Source organism: Apostichopus japonicus, chromosome 16, assembly GCF_037975245.1.
Source record: "Apostichopus japonicus isolate 1M-3 chromosome 16, ASM3797524v1, whole genome shotgun sequence".
Taxonomy (NCBI): Eukaryota; Metazoa; Echinodermata; class Holothuroidea; order Aspidochirotida; family Stichopodidae; genus Apostichopus; species Apostichopus japonicus.
The window spans coordinates 12086504-12104377 of record NC_092576.1 but is presented as its reverse complement, the minus strand read 5'-3'; the positions used below and the strand labels follow the sequence as shown (position 1 = coordinate 12104377).

The following is a 17874-nucleotide window of genomic DNA, read 5'->3' as shown; positions in this document are numbered from 1 at the left end:
CTTATGGGATCCTCTACATCTTCATCAGAATTTCATTGTACCCAAAAATCACAGTGTGACGTTTGCTGATCGTTCTTTCCTGGTTTCTGTCCCAAAGAGTGGAACAGTCTTCCAAACCTTATCAAAAACCGTATTTTCAAGCAACTGCTAAATGATAACCTGTTTGAACAAGCGTACAATATTTAATGTCAAAATAAAAATAAAATAAAACTGTTAGCAAACTGCTTATCCACTAGAGAGCCTGTGTAGGAGAATGTGTAAAAGTAAGTTGGCCTCGGTCTTCATGGTGTTGACTGTGGATCTGTGACCATAGAATCGCTTCTTGAGGGTGGTTTTGGTTTCGCCAACATACTGGATGCCGCAAACTCTACAAGAGATCAGATATATGACATTAGTGGTTGTGCAAGTGATGTGACGCTTAGTCTTGTGTGTGAGTTGCATGCTGTGGCTGGTGATGGAATTGGATTCAACAATGTGGTGGCTGCAGATGATGCATCTCGAAGTACGGTCACATTTGAAAGTACCATGCTGAATGGGTGTAGGGTTAGAAGTTAGAGGTGGAACAGCCGCACGCATTCACAAGAAGGTCTCGTAGGTTGCGTGGTCGTCTGTAGGCGATGATGGGTTTTTCAGGAACGGCTCGTCGGAGTCTATCTGAAGTGAGGAGAATGTTGTGGTTGTTAGAGGTGATTTGCTGAAGAGGAGGAAGATTTGGGTGGAAAGTAACAACCAGGGGGAGTTTGTTGTTGCAATCTCGTCCCTTTTTGTTCTTCACTGCCAAAGTAGATGATCTTGAAAAGGAGCGGACTCTCTGAATGGCTTCACGCACCCTTCTGGCACTATGACCCCTGGCAGTAAGATGTTTTTCTAAAGCATCTGTATGGCGAATGAAAGAGGAAATGTTAGAGCAAATGCGACGAAGACGAAGTGCTTGACTGTAGGCAATTCCAGACTTGCAGTGACGGGGATGGCAGCTTGAAGAATGGAGATACTGGTGCGTGTCTGTGGGCTTGGTGTTTTGTCCCTTCTGTTACTGTTACTTGTCATTGAGCCTTTGAAAAAGATCCTGCTAGGATCGAAACGTCAGGCCAACTTACTTTTACACAATATTTAATGTCATGTAATATATAGCACCTGTGAACAACTTCTGTTGATATTGGCGCTTATATTGATATTTCTATACATTTTTCTAAATATCAACTGAAATTTAGATCATCCCAGCAGCCTCACTAATCTTTCAGAAGAAGCTAAGTACATAATAAAGATACCTTGAAAAGCATAGGTCTTTTTAGTGTGCCAGAAATTATGATCGAAATTTCCCCAATTACATTCCTGAAATATTTGACAAAATCCGGCAAATAGTCCTGGGAATATATACATACTATACAGACACAGACTACACTCGCTTAAAAGAAAAAAAACTCATATCTCTGCAATTTTTCAACCAATTTCACCACAATTGGTATCAGAAGAAAGGAAATTTTAAAGACAATCACACAATAACATAAAACAAGATAACAACTCAATTCCTTGACTTCTAGTAAATTGCTCATAGACGGAAGAGATGACTGTTTGGGACCTAATTTGCATATTTGCATACAGAATGAGCTCAAATTGCGTTAAAGTCACGTGGCATAAAATTCTGAACTTCTCACCTGTCCATCGATATATAGGTTCCTGTACAAACTATTCTAAATTATTCTAATATTCTAAATTACATTAGAAGAGACCCCCACCCCAACTCATATTAGTTTGTGTATATAGGATGTGCTATGATAAGGGGGGCCAGGCTATGCTAAGGCTAGGCCCGTTGTGGCTGATCATGCTGGGTGGAAAAAAAATGTGTTGATTGCAACATCATCTCATGAGTTTACAAGGAGTTAAAAATTCTGAATATTTATCACTTTGAAAATCTAAGCAAGCCAGATATATGTAAATGTGAGTGCAGCCATGCCTACCTGTACTTTAGGCCTACCTTTAAATTAAGCTGTAGCTGTATGCAGACGGCACACGAGATGTCTATTTTTTTTATTGCTTAAATAATTAATTTAGTTGGTATAACACTACTGTCTGTATGTAGCAAGTAAACTTATGTACATATATTCAACAATAACCATAAGTAGAAACAGGGCGATGCTTTATTTTAAACTTGTTTTTTCAGATGGGAAAAACAATGCTGCAATCCATTTCTTACCACATTTGTTTCCTGGGAGACGCAAAGGGGTAAACTATATATCCGTAACGGAATCATGTGCAGCTTTCGTACACTTTCATTGTGCAAGTTTGCATGGCCTTGTGCCCACCACATTTGTAATTATGTCAGTTTGTGTTTGGGATACTATGCAAAAATTGATGCAGATATATTTTTTCTTAATGGAATGAAGAATATTTATCAACTACACAAATCTTGGTAGAAAGTAAATTTCTCAAAGATATTTAAGATGAATGTTTTTAATCCTCGGATGAAATTATATGGTTGAAGAACATTCCATCCCTCCAACACTTGGGCTTTCTTTGGTTTTTGCCAAAGGCTCAGAGAATCTATGCAATGGTGATGTCATGTGCGTGAGATGTCTGCTTGTATACATGATGTCTCAAGAATACTAGATTAAGAGTTGATACATGGCAGAATGGTGTTCCCTGTTGTTTTCAGTGAACTTGATATCTTGTATAGGAATTGGGGGGAGGGGGGGGGGTTAATGTGAAAAAACTAATAAGGCAATTTCCAAGTAGCTATACATGACATTTACTTAATATTTGGTCATGGAGGGCTGGTCCATCATCACTATGTTTTCACTGCCCTTTTTGGGTTTGCTAATTAAATATTGATGATTGTTGAGGCCAAAATGAGAATTTTGCTGAAATTAGATTAGCATGTAAACACAAAATCTAAAACAAAATCTATTTATGTTTGATTTGATACTAGGTCTTATCATAACCATTAACCCAAGGATGGTCCCTGTTGTTTTTGGTACAGATATCATGTATAGTAATCAGTGGACAGGTCTTAATGTACCACAGGTTGTTTTTTGTTGTTTTTTTTTGCTTATTATGACAGATATTTAAAAAATAGAAAACCTTGAGAGTATCTCTGTTGAAGGTCCTTGCTTGATAATTAATTTTTCTTACCACTTAAATCACTAAACGTTTATTATTTTCGGATGCAGATGTCACGTTTTTCTGAGTGGTATATGCAAATAAATGACAAGAAACCATGTAGGTGTTTACACAGCCTTATTATGATGGGAATGTATTTATTTTTTTTATTTTTAGCTACTTAGGAAAGCACCAACTTGCAGTTCTATTTGCAAAATATTTCACAAAAGCCTCAGCCATATTTGTTACTTCTTGAAGAAAGCAAACAAAATCCTCAGCAGTTATTTGTGATCATCGAGAGACATGCCCTACCTCAGAGGACATTTATGAAGACCATTGATGTGTGCTTCAAATCATTATATGTGTTTAATCTGGAATACCAAAAGGCATGTCTTGGTGCCTGGGAATTTTTCCAAAAAGTTGTTTATGAGTTGCCTGGACTGCTAGTGTGAAGTGCAACCAGTATCAAGATGTTTGTGCTTACCGTGCCAACAACAAACACAAGGTAACTGCAGTGTAGCAGTCGTCATAATCAGCATACCACATGTGTTCACATCTCAAAGATCACTTTGATGTATATCTGCAAGTTTCTGTTATTTTGATTGATTTGGATGCAAATTAAAATTAAACTAATAATGAACAAATCACTCTGTATCTAAGGTTGTTGGTTGTTTTAAATTGACTTCAGGAAGAGTTGTTTCTTTGTCATTACATTTTCTGACCCGTCATATCGGATAACTTGAGGGATTGTTGTTATTGTAAGAGTATTTAGATGCATTGTATTTAATACCTCAGCAGTACATTTATAAATCCAATCAATGTGATGAGTATGTGTTTAACATGATGATGAATGTAACATTTATTACACAAACAGTAACATGAAATTGATATACTGTCATAGCATTCAGTGTCCCAAGAATGCTAATGGTCAGTTTAATACAAATATGTTTCAGGTCACGAAGTTTATTTTTTGTCCATTTTCTTTCAAGAAGATTATATCGGTTCATTTCATTCTCCATTCTTTATTTGGTATTGCTTGATTGTTGACTCTTAATTGAAATTAAACTATTATTCTGCAGCAGATTATGAAAATACTACTTATGGTAACTACAGGAAAAGTTGTATCTTTGTCATAGTCTTCATGGCCGACAGTTGATTATGATTTAACTTAGCTTTAAAATGATGTTTACTATAAACGTTGAAGAGGTGGGGTATTTATGTGAAGAGTGAATGAAAATAATTTCAGTGTTAACTGGCTACCATCAAATATTCAAGATCCTTCTTCTTACTTGAGGATGTATAAGTATTGATCCATTATGCTTGGTAGTATTACATTATAATCCTGTCAAAGAGCTAATGGTAAGTGTAACTTCTTGGAACAGTACTACCAGCATGATTAAGTTGCAAAGCCCACATGACATTGATTTTATTTTTTTGGAATGTTCATGGGTTGATATTTTGTAATTGAAACTATATAAAATAACAGTAACAGTATGAACAGGTCATTTTACGTATCTATGCAACAAAGTTTAGCTAATGCTGCAGGTAGAGTTGTATCTTTGTCAAATTTTGCAATCAGACAGTTGATTATGTTAATTTTTAAGGAGCTTTCAAATATCTTTACATGTTGAGGGAGTAAGGTGAAAATTCCTTAGTCGACCAAATGCTTTTCGTACATTCATCTCAGAAACTAAAAAAGTAAATCATTTAAATTTTCTTAAGCATGTACCTCTTGTTCATGTTTTTGTTATTACCTTTTGTTTATGTTTTTGTCATGGTAGTTTTTTTTTATTATAGGTAAAAGTGAGATTTACATTGCTGAAAGATTTCAACCGTTTGAAAGTATGATATCAATGTGGTTATAACAAGTATAGTGGTTGTAGTTCACTATTCATGCATGATTGTAGGTGCATAAGATACACTCATAAGTGTTGAAATAAAAGGTTGAATTCATTAAATATTCTGAATTATTTGTGTTTACTTCCCTTCTTGTTGTCTCTTAAATGTGCCTTTCTGATGTGATCGATTTAATTAAAAAAAGTGCATCAAGCTGCTTTTAATAATTAACCTAAAACATGTGCTGAACTGGTGCTATGTAGAAATCGCTGGCAAAATATTTCATAATAATTTTGTAGTTGCGTTACATGCTGATCATGTAAAACTTTACAATACAGCAGTTGAGTACATTTGACATAAATGTTTTAGTGTTCTTGTTTGACATGAAAATCAAGTTAAATTTTACTTAACCTGTCTAAAAAAGAAATCTGAGTGTAATAGTCGCTCATGATTGGTCGGAAAAGTTACATCATAACCATAAAAACCTTCAATTCGAGGTTACCGAAATGTCTGCATCCATTCCGTTACAACGAAGATATACCCGTTCAAAATCACCTGAAGCTTTTCGTATGTTTGGAATTGGTTCTAACATATTTAGCACACTAGTTTGTTATGAATGTATGATCTACTTTCGGTGTTCGATCGAAGATTTCTGTGTGAAGTAATCAATAACATCGCACATTGAAAGTTTCGTAAATGGTGCATCAAACATGTACTGTATAGGCATATATATTTTAACTGTGTACACAGTGCAGTGACGAAAGTGTATCATACTGCAGACTACTGTTTTGCGTATATTCATTCAAGACTTGTGAACTCGCGTCGTGATGTTGAAATTACCGTACTCATTCCACGAAACGAAATTCCGATTTCAATAGAACGGCTCACGAATCTTAGATAACGTAAACACGAACCCAATGGAATGTAGCGCATGTATCATAAGTAAGGTCAACATGTGATCCAAGCATTAAAAGTAAAGTTAGGGTGTTTGAAGGGAAACCCCCGGAACTGGACTTAATTAAGTGTCCGTGTATTATTCAGTGTATGTCTTCGAACTCCCAAGCGATGGTCATTATTGGTGCTGACGTAACAAGCAATTTGATTGGCTGAAAACTCCGTAATTTCAAACCTGTTTGGGCAAAACTTGTGCGAGCCGGGCGCTGAAAGGGGTGGCATATTGGTCTTATTTTGTTTCAAGAACGCCCACGGTTTTTTAAAGTGTTTAAACCAGACAAAGAATTTATATGGTGTTGTAAAATTCAGTTAGACCTACTTAGTATATACATGGAGGTAAAAACAGACTGTTTACACCCAGTGGCGTAGGAAGGTACTTTTGAGTGGGGGGGCTGAAGACTGATCGCCGGCCTGGGGGAGGGGTCTAAGGGGAGGGGGTGTCCCCCTCCTCTTTGGAATTTTTTTGCATTTCCAGGTGGCCTCAGATGCAATTTGGTGCAATATAGCACACTTCAACACCCACTCCATTTTGTACAGAATTTTGCATTTTCACCTGGCCTTAGATGCAATTTGGTGCTTCAAATGAGATTTTTTTCTCATTTGGAAATGAAAAAGGGGTTTTCTGACTTGCGGAGCGGGGGGGCGGAACGATACTTCCGCCCCCATATTTTTCACTGGGGGCTGGCTCCCCCCCCCAGCCCCCCCGGTTCCTACGCCCTTGCTTACACCTCCATGGTATATACAACTATCCCTTAACATCAGTCTATCTTTAAAATTATCAGTACTGTGTAGGTTTCAGTAAGGAAAGCCGGCTGCTGAAAGGGGTTGTACAATATGGTCTTATTTATTTAAAAAAAGAAGCCCCCCGATTTTCTACAACGTATAAAATAAACAACTTCAATGGTTTATACACAGTTATTAACATACGTGTTTAAGTATGTTATTTCTTGGGTGCCATGGAGGGGCTTGGATAGGGTAAGGGGAGAGGGTAGAGAGGGCAAGAAGAGCCAATTGCTGACAAGTTAATGAAGAAGTTGAAACTATGAATTTTATTTTTAACAAATTATGTTGTTCGTGTTAATTTAACGTCGTTGTAAAATCCAGTTAGGCCTATACTTAGTACAACTATCCCCTAACATCAGTCTATCTTATAGAAACCTCAGTAATGTATATATCATTGAAAAGAACCTCTACGGGATTTTTTAACCACTATATAATGCGGCTCCTTCTTTTGATTTATTTTTTAGTATATTTTTATTTTATTTATTCATTCACATAAAATGTATGAAGAGGAGTCATAAAATACTTTAACAGGAAAATAACTAATGTAAAAGGGGAAATGTTAAGATGATAGGATGTCATATATCATACACCTTAGGTACACATAGAAACGTTAATACATAAAACGATATGACAAACAGACTGCAATAAAACATTTTAAGTGCTCGGTTGGCTTGTATAAAGCAGCACGGCATATAAAAGAGTTTCTGTAAACCTATGTTCTGTAATTTCTGTTCGATTTGCTGAGGCGACTTTTTAGTAAAGTTTACAAAAGGTGATCATTCTGATCACTGTTAATCTTGAAAATCTTGAATCCTGAAGAACCCATGATTGCCTACATATGCAGACGTCCACGCAACCTACGAGACCTTCTTGTGGGTGCTCAAGAGCGGCGGAAGCACTTTCAATCTGGGGGGGGGGGCACCGACATCGAAGGGCACTTTGCAGAAATTCGATTGGACTGATGCAGCCTTATATTTAGTACCCTTTATAGCTCTTATTGTATTATCTTATTTGCGTATACACATCACTTCATCAACGCCCCCCCCCCCACCCCCCTTCAAGGAAAATATGAAAATATGCATACTAGTACTGCAATATCCAATGTGCAAATTGGGAAACAAGGAACAAGTTTTCTTTTGAGACAAAATGAGGTGAAATCATGCTAGTTGCTAATGTAGGAATCTTCCGAATTAGAGTTTATTTCTTGTTAATATGTTTACGATTTTTTTCCATTTGAAATAGCTTTGAGTATGACCCACAGAAATTCACTAAAAGTTAGGGGGGTAGCCAGGATTGGCAAATTTTATTCACGACTATCTGAGCGGAGCGCCACCATCGGTTGGCGCGAAGCGTACAAGAAATTTTTGGTTTTACAAACCCATCAGATGGCCGGAAACGGCCCTTCCCGAGTGTTCACTCTGGTTCCCTGGCCTCTTGCTAACTTGAGACACCTAAATTTTTATGTAGACTAGAGCACCAATGGTGCAGAAGCTCATACCTTTTCGAGCTTAAAAATGTAGGGCCCACAAAACTTTATGGCCCACCAAATTTCAGGCCATTTTTCAGATTCCACCAATTTTGGGCCCATGGGGGATAACCACCCCCCCCCCCCCCCATCCATTAGCAGAATCCTGGCCACACCACTGGCTATAATTCCTATTTCCCCCCCCCCCTTTAAATCCTATTTTACCCACTCTCTCAAACAATACCACTGACCTACCCTATTAAACTTTCTCCCCTCTACCTGAGCAGACCTGAAGCACTCCTTGCCAAATTTTGGCTGGCTGCCTACATACCTCAGGCTCAAAGACTTCTAAGAATCGGCAAGTGCTGATTGGCTGGCTATAGGGCTCTCATGCTTACAGTTCAACAGTTAATAACAACTCCCAGTCCTGCTTTAATGCCACTAACAGCCTCTGCAGAGCTTAACCACAAATGTAAACAAACACTGCACAGACTGGGAGACAAATTAAAGGAGCTTTGGCAAAAGGTGAAGGCTCAGATTTTTTTAAACAATGGGGATTAATTGTAATTAATTAACTTTTGACCAAAAATTATTAGGCATCACCTTATTCATACACAATCCAACAATCATAAGTTAAACTTTGAATATGATCCATCAAAATCTTGAGGAGATTGAGATATTTGAAAATATGACAAAGAATGACCCCCGATGACCCCCTAAATGACATTTGACCTCAATTTTCCGAACACCCCTCGTAACTCTCATCCCAAGGAACGTTGTGACAAAGTTTCATTATAACTGGCCATACTCTGTACGAACAGGAGCAATTTGAAAATATAGGGCCGCGGCCCGGGCCACAAAAGACCCCTAGTTGATCTTTGATCTTAAATTCATGAACACCCTGAAGGTAAAACTTCCATAGTACTATCGTGACAAACCCTCAACATTGTACCATGGAATCTGTAGAAGAAGAAGCATTTTGCGTATTTCCACAAAATGGCCCATTACGGCCCACAGGTGACCTTTGACCCCAAATTTCGGACCATCTCTGATGGCCCTATACCCAATGGTCCTTGTGTCCAAGTTTCATGAAATTCCATCAAATACTGTGCGAGTGGGAGCGGTTTTACAAATTGTTGACGGATAGAGTGATAGAGTGATAGAATTATAGAGTGATAGACGCCGCACTGTAACAATAGCTCACACCAGCATGCTGGTATGAGCTAAAAAAGGGCACATTTTTAACCTGAGGAAAAGTGGGGGGCACGTGCCCCCTGTGCCCCCCCCCCGGTTCCGCCGCCCTTGTGCGTGCTGATGTTCCACCTCTAACCTCTAGCCCTTCACCCATTCAGCATGGTACTTTCAAATGTGATCGTAGTTCGAGATGTATCGTCTGCAGCCACCACATTGTTGAATCCAATTCCATAACCAGCCACAGCACCCATATCACACACAGGAATAAGGGTACATATCTCTTGCACAACCTCTAATGTCATCTATCTGATCTCTTGTAGAGTTTGTGGCATCCAGTATGTTGGTGAAACCAAAACCACCCTCAAGAATAAACCGGTGTTTTTAGACGTTTCCTCCGTGGGATTCGGTCAAAAGAAGTGGACTATGCGAGTATATATAGGTTACATTTGTGTAATAAACATGCTGATATGGGCGGTCGCAGTGATTTTACTGTAAATCGTTCGCGCCATAAGGGCAACAGAAAATAAACTTCTTTCTTTCGACTGCGACAGCTTTTCTCCATTAAACCCGCCTGGTCAGAGTGCATTTAGAATAAGAAATATTGAATCTGCTTCAGAAGTTTGTTTTCCAAAATTCATCAACAAACACATTGAGACTTAAATAAATTTTCTCTGTTTCTCTTTAACAAGGTATCACGTTTCATTACTGTCTGCATTTTGTAGCGACATGAAGAAAACTTCGCTTGCAAGCAACGGAAAGTTAACTTTTTCAGAGCGCGGCACGCGGTTTGGGGCGAGTCTCCAATGCCTTTAAATCTTGATTCTGCTGTTGTGTATCATCTCAAATAAGTATTCCACCAACAACATTAAGTTAAGAATTGCTAGAAATATACTTAATTCCACTAATCCAGTATATTAAGAAAACACAGATCTGTCCTACTGGATGGACACAAGAGAAAAAAAAATTAGGTCAAACTTGTCTTCCATTTTACCGTAATATATATTTATTTCTGTGATTCTTGTTTGCACTGTGGTCATCACTTTCAATAGTAGTGCAAGGAACATTCTATTCTTTAAAAATCTGCTTTATTGGCTCCAATTATAGCACGCTATAGCTAGGAAAGTTTTGTGATTACGTAATCGACCTGCGACGGGTGCAAATCCACGTCGGGCTCCAAGATTAACCTGAATAGCTTCTAAACACAATTAGGCTCTTAGTGTAAACACTGTGCGGAAATATGTTCATGTCTACTATACAGTGTAGTTAATAATACACAGCGTTCACACAAAGACCTTCATACAAGAAACAAAATATGTGGCAGGCGTTGCAGACTAATTGGTAAAAAGGGGTCATTTTACGACCAAGGCAGGTCGATTTACGTAATCTCAAGAAACTTTTCCAATATGGCGTGCTATAGTTGGGGTCTATACAGCAGACATTTAAGTCCTAATTACTTTATTTAAAAACAAAAATTAGGGTTTAACTAATTAATGTCACATGAATTATTTGCAAGAAGTTGTGTTTCAGAGCATTTTCATGAAATTGACCAAACTCTGATAACAAAATAATGATGGTCACTTTATATCCAACTTTATTTTTTAATTAAAAAAAAAATTAGAATTACAGTAAAGGAAAAAACCTTGGACTTCTTCACCTTAATATCCTACTCCAATAATCAATACCATTTAAGATCATTACAAAACATATCTCAATTCATCTGAGACTTTCCACTGTTGTCATGGAAATACTGTACTACAATAGCAAGAACATAGTAACAACAGAAAACTGTCATTAACCTCAGTAGGGTGTCACGTGACAGGTAAACATTTCGCTCGTTAACCATGATTTACTAACGACTACTATCTCATGCTCTGTTTATGTCTTGCATATCAATTACCGTTTTTTTTTTCCTTCATCTTACGCCAAAGATCTATCCGATTCAAAAATTATAAATATCGAACAGTATCCCGGAGATTACTTCGTTTCCATGGCAACTAGTGCAGCCAACCTGTCATAATGATGGCTCGCAACGGTAATAAATAGCTTCGACTGAGTTTTGGATTCCCGAAAGGGAAACTATAGAGTCGGTCTTATCAACCTTGTAAAAACTTTAGAGGGGGACTGTGGATTGCAAAGTCGGTTTTTTCTGTTACGGTTAGATTCCTCCGACACGGCAGCATACAGAAACGATGTACTCAAAGCCGAAGCCAAAGTGAATTCATCAGGTCACACATCAGGGGTCTACGCATGCTACAGTTCTGCACTACTGCCCTCACTACCTTTCGGGAGACATTTCAAACGGTACAGTAGTTTTGACCTGTTTTCTACATAACCTCTCATCTGTTGTGGTATTAGAAGTCGTCATCTTTATACAACCTCCCCATTCATGGGTACACCGTGCATCCAGTCCCTCTTTCGTGACTATATATCCCAACATCCACCACCTTAAAAAAAAAAAAAATTGTTTAATTCAATTTATCCCTCCACTGATTAAATGAGGAGTAAAATTCCCGCTTGACTTTAGACAACATTACCCCTGGCAGTGCTTTATAACAGACTTGGAGACTAGACTCGTTTAGTTTCAGTGAACAAGTCACACATTGTTCTTTACTCTATCTGTTTCACAAACCTTCTCCCAATCTGCCCGTATCAAAGAAAGGCTTTCAGATATATCTTACTTTTTCCAAATTTCAAAATTTTAAGTATCTTCCCACAAAACGGTTATAATAAGTGTGCAAATAAAAAAGTTTAAAAAAAAAAAAAAAAATTAATCCTGCAAGATGAAATTAATCTTCAAATGTCATTCTGCCTGTTCCGTGGTTCTTCATGTACCTCCGATAACTCTTGTATTTAGCACTCTCCGCCATCTTGGTTTTCATTTCTTCTTCCTTTTCCGCCTTGTAGACCTGAAGTAAAGAAGACAACCGGTTTATTACCGATATCTGACATTTTTTCTGAAATCTGCATTCGATTCAAGTTAGTAAAAAAAAGGGGATTAACATTTGTTTTCATTTGGTTGCTCAGTACTGCTGAGAAAGTTTATCAAATTTATCACAGATCAATTGGCAAAAAAAAGTATGTAAATTGGACAAACTATCTAAAGTTTTTTTTTCCAGTAGTGTTTTTTTCAGTTATTCCAAACCGGTTAGAAAAACCTGAAGAACATTTAAAAGCCCTATCCATTGTCAGGAAACGTGTGATGAACACTTTGGAACGCAGAAGAGAGGGCACAGGAAAGTGGTGACTATGCAAACTAGTGTGTGGACTATGCATACTAGTGTGGTGACTGCAAACTAGTGTGGTGACTATGCAAACTAGTGCGTTGATTTTGGATGGGGGGGGGATATAGCAAGCTAGGAGAGTCTTAAAATCAGAGAGAGATTAAAATCAGGATATTTACCACATGATTGGCCTTAATCCAAAGTTGTCTTCTCAGGAATACATCTTTCTCATGTTCCTCTATAGACTATGAAAGATAACAAAATGTCAGAAACAGTTCATTCAAGGCAAAGAATGGGGTTGGGAGGGGCGGGAAGCAGTGGGGGACAAACCTTGTGGGTTAGTGGGACACATAACTTTGATTTCGGGGGGAAAGACAATTTTTTTATTTCTCTTTTCTTTTTTTCTTTTTTGTTCAACAAAAGGGCTAATTTAATAACAAATGGCTAAAAAAAAATTAATTAAGAAAAATGGCACAATATGCCGCAAATACAACACTTCTAACTTATAGAAACAAGTAACTTCATTTTTATATAACCTTGTATTGCGATTGACTCAATATTAAAGTAACTAGTGGGACACATAACTTTAATTTTTTGGGGGAAAACACTTTTCTTTTTTTTGTTCAATAAAAGGGTAACAAATGGGTAACATGCTTTGTAAACTCACCTCGTATTGCGATTGGCTTATATTAAAGTTACTTCGAATAAGATAATGTTTCTCCTCCAATCCAAGCTCCTGTCCACATATGTTGAACCTCCAGATCCAGCTCAACCACCAGTAGATATATTTTGCGATTGTCATAGGTAGAAAGACTAGTTGGAACCAAAGAATATCCGTAACTTTCGGTTTACTGTAACCGCCTCTGCAGGAAAAAATTTATTACTATTATTTATTATTATTATTATTTTAATATTTATTAAAATAAATATTATATAATATGTATATATAATATAATATTATATAATATATTAATACTAAATATATTATATATTTTTAAAATTTATTACTATTATTTATGATAAAATTAATCATTATTATTGAAAAATTTATGTAAGGCAAGATGTATATATATGTCATACATATTTCTCATTACGTGTGAAGAATCATATAATATATTAATATTAAATATATTATATATTTTTAATATTTATTACTATTATTTATTATAAAATTTATCATTATTATTTAAAATTTATGTAAGGCAAGATGTATATATATGTAATACATATTTCTCATTACGTGTGAAGAATCATATAATATATTAATATTAAATATATTATATATTTTTAATATTTATTACTATTATTTATATAAAATTTATCATTATTATTTAAAATTTATGTAAGGCAAGATGTATATATATGTAATACATATTTCTCATTACGTGTGAAGAATCATATGGGGGTTCACACCACCGACGTACTCGTTTTGAAGATTAATATCGTCCAGGACAGAAAAATTACCCTTTAAATTAAAGTTAGCCGATACCCTTTAGTAATGAACTTCCATATGTACTCTTCATTTGTCTTGTGTGTGTGTGTTTTTTTTGGTTTTTTTCTTTTGTACAAAATGTAGGTGAAAGAAAATCAAACTAGATAATGACAAAGAAGTCATCCAAATATTCTTATGGGCTTGCAGATTTAGTTCATATCTAAAGCCAGGAACTGGGAGACTCTACCTCGCACAAGTAGCGACAACTGGAATCATAGAATACACAGGATGTCACTAGCCCACTCTACCCACCTAATACCCCACATATTCTATTGGTTGTATCACTAGCTTATGTTATGCAACCACTAACCCACCATCCCACCTGCAGTATGATATCAGCGATTCATAACATCAAATTCCCCCCCCCCCCACAGTCCCACCTGCAGGATACCAGTAACACACTGCAGACAACAATTGACCCTACATATCATCTGCAGGCTGTCCGTAAGACTGTTACATACTCTAGCCATCTACTTACTGAACATGACACCATCCTAACCCATGTGACATTTTTTAAATTAATTTGAATAAATTTTCAAAACCAATCTACAAACGCCCCATCCCACCCCATACTGACCTATAGAACCACCATCTCACCCACAGAATATGCAACCCACTCTACACCCATCATCCCACATATGACACCTCTCTTCTTTATTAAGAAACACCTCTACTTGGACCTGCACCCCCCCCCGCTGACCCTCTCACTACTAAAAGATAGAAAGAAAATGACAAGTTGAATTACCGATAAACACGTTTATCCTACAAAGTTATATGGAGGAATGACCTTGATTATTAATAAACATGTGTTCTTTTGCTGGATCTTCTGCTGCCCTCTCTCATGACTTACATGACACCTTGGAGAGTTAAAGCTACTGACAAAGATATACATATCCTCAGTGATATAGCAAAGAAAAGATTACCTGTAAATATGCATAGGAATCACTAACACATTTAAAGCTCTTTAGTGTGGAAAATAATGATAGAAAATAAAGTATGTGTAAATGTGGGCCTGATGTTTTGACCCTAGCAGGATCTTCTTCAGAGGCTGAATGACAAAAAATCAAATCAAATTTAAAAATTTAATAAAAATTGAAATAGGGGGCAGTATTTCAAAATGTATCCAAGTAAATGTCACATTATCTACCACTAGTCACATCTCTGTAAAACTTTCATGTTACTCACTTTATATCAGCATTTTCTTCAATAACTTTTCGCAGCATTTTATCCTCTTCTGCTTTTATCTCTTCCTGTCAAAAATGAAAGCGAGAATACAAAATAACTTCATCAAAAGCATTACCCACATTCAGTTGACAGCCATACACTATACCGGAAGGCCAGAAAATAGTCTTAGGGGGTAAGGATCCTATCAAATTAATACCACATACTATACACTGGTATATGTTAGGATCATTGTCAACCGATATCTCCATTTATAATTTACCAGGGTTTTTCAAATCTCACAAGGTCATATTTCCCCTCTACAAGTCACTGGTTGTATTTCGTCCGAAGTAAATTCAGTAAGATCCATTCCAAATGACAATGACAATTTTTGAGGGGCCTCACAAAAGTAAAAAAAAGGTGCTTTATTATCCTGAACAGTTGCATGAATTAACAGAGGATCAAGCAAAAAGGCAAAACTTGTGGTGAATTTAATGATACCTGTCATAATCTCAGTCAATGACACCGCAACAGATGTGAAGATCTGAAACGACTGACATTTTTGAAGAGTGTAACATTACACTGGCTTCAGACACAGAACTTCAGAGTACACATATTGCATCACGCACCCATATATTTTCCATAACTTTGAATAATTTTAGGCAAGACCTTTCCAGGACTGTCAATTTCAATGTTGTAGATGCCTCATGAATTTGAGAAAGTTGAAAATGATGAAAGGGAACAACCCTATGAATTTAATAATTACAGTCAATATTATTTCAGCACATCATCCCGTTTAAAGCCCCAAACAATGTGTCTGCAAACCGTTTAGACCCAGGATCTTCCACAGGGCCTGAGCAGTGACCCCCATCCCCTCTGAATCCATGCTCAGAATGCTTGTGATTAAGCTGGACTTTACAGAGTCGGTGTTCCCCAAAAACTGCTTGAGCTATCGTGCGGCTAAGCTCCAAAAATCTAAATTCTCCGACATCTGGAAAAATCCTGCGACCCACCCACAATCTTAGTTAACCTTTTTCCATTCAAACGACACCCGATAGTTTACGGACTGTCGCCATAAATGTCACGAAAATCAACCTCTTGATTTCATCCTTATGAATCGTGCTGCAAAATGTTTGCGTTTAAATTCTCCTGATCCTCCGAGTGACATGATTGTTTCAAATTACAAACCAAACCTGCACTAATTAATTACCTTTTTTCTCCTTCCCCGTTTCTTGGCATTATTATTGAGTAGTCCTTCCTTCTTTGCGATGTCCATCGCTTTCAGACGATACTTTGGTGTGACTAGAAGGTAATCAATCGCCGAATGATAGCGTGACCACCAACTGAAGTACTACAGACAGAGGGGGACAAGAAGAAGGGGGGAAAAAAATGAAGAGAAACATAGAATTTGTATAAAATTGCAAGATAGTTGTCCTTATTTGGCTTGACACAATCCATATTTAAGCTTTAACCTTAACGTGAAAAGTCTGTAGCGGTGAACTGGTCTTTCTTTGCTGTCTTTATGACACTGAACTGAACTCTTCGATCTAGAACTTAGAACTAGGCCAAGTAGAAGCATGTTGATACTGCTGTAGTCTTGGCTTGAAACATTTGTTGGCTTTGTTCAATTGACATGAGCATATATATAATGATATAAATAATGATCATAACAATAATGATAAGAAGTTCTCCTTCATTAACAAATACAAAGTAAGTCAAACTGTTATCTATCCAGGCAGTAATTTAATGATCCATGAATCCAGTCACTAACTTAAAAAAATAATAAAGTGAATTTGTGTGAGTTTTTGCTCCTTAGAGACAATACAATCTTGTGGCTCAAATATGTCAGGAAAATCGTTGGCCATGACTTGACAGAAAATACTATATGACCTGTATCCAGTACATGACAGAGCAGACAGTTATTTGTATGCTTGAATTATAACTGACAGAATCAGGATATTATTTCCTGATTAATTGTTTCCAAAATAATGGTTAAAAAAATGAAAAGTTTATTTCGGAGGCCAATAATTGTAATTGCTACATCGGCATATGATTACATAAACGGTCACTTCACCAATCTGACCATTGCATATTTTTTGGAGGGGGGTTGGGGGAGGGGGATTTGTGTGGGGCGATACATGTATAGCAATGTAGTAATAGAGAGTTACATGTAATCAAACTTGAGGACAACTTAATGCCTGTGTCATTGCGAGGATATCAAGCTGTTCGTCCTCACCTGAATTAATGAGATGACCGTAATGCTGACTGCTACGACGATCTTCGGATCAACCTTGGGCGTCACACGCTTCTTGTAGTACCGGTAGTAATGGGAATAGACCATTTCTGAGAGGGGGAGGGGAAAGTAAATTATCATAGACACTTTATATTTTGCTCGGAGTTGTATTTGAAACTATTTTCCTGAACGTCACTCTGTTTCAGGAGCTGGAAATAGAAATTGTGTTTTTGGAAAATTGCTTTTGAAATTTTGAGAGAAATTTTAATGGAAATGAGGGTGAGAGACGAGCAATTTCTTCTTCCAGCAATTTCACACCAATGAGGATACTCACAATGAGTTCAAAATTCAATGTATGAAGACATATTTATAAGAATTTATACTTTCACCAAAACGAAAGCTTAACAATTTTGTCCATGGTTCACACAAATCCGCATAA

The 17874-nt window shown here is 36.9% G+C and overlaps 1 protein-coding gene across 2 annotated transcripts in view; it reads right to left on the bottom strand.

Moving 5' to 3' along the window:
- The window catches only part of LOC139983148 (dnaJ homolog subfamily C member 25-like), a 376890-nt gene that overhangs the window by 355573 nt on the left and 3443 nt on the right, over nt 1-17874 (bottom strand). The window contains exons 5-10 of one of the 2 annotated variants that reach the window (XM_071996529.1): nt 17439-17545; nt 16413-16553; nt 15227-15291; nt 13217-13412; nt 12729-12794; nt 12108-12234 (exon numbers count right to left, since the gene is read on the bottom strand). In XM_071996529.1, the coding sequence (XP_071852630.1) occupies nt 12115-12234; nt 12729-12794; nt 13217-13412; nt 15227-15291; nt 16413-16553; nt 17439-17545 (695 nt within the window). In that variant the 3' untranslated portion in view covers nt 12108-12114. Of the gene's footprint in view, nt 1-10936; nt 12235-12728; nt 12795-13216; nt 13413-15226; nt 15292-16412; nt 16554-17438; nt 17546-17874 lie in introns of those variants that run through there. The other variant, XM_071996528.1, reaches the window with a different exon arrangement.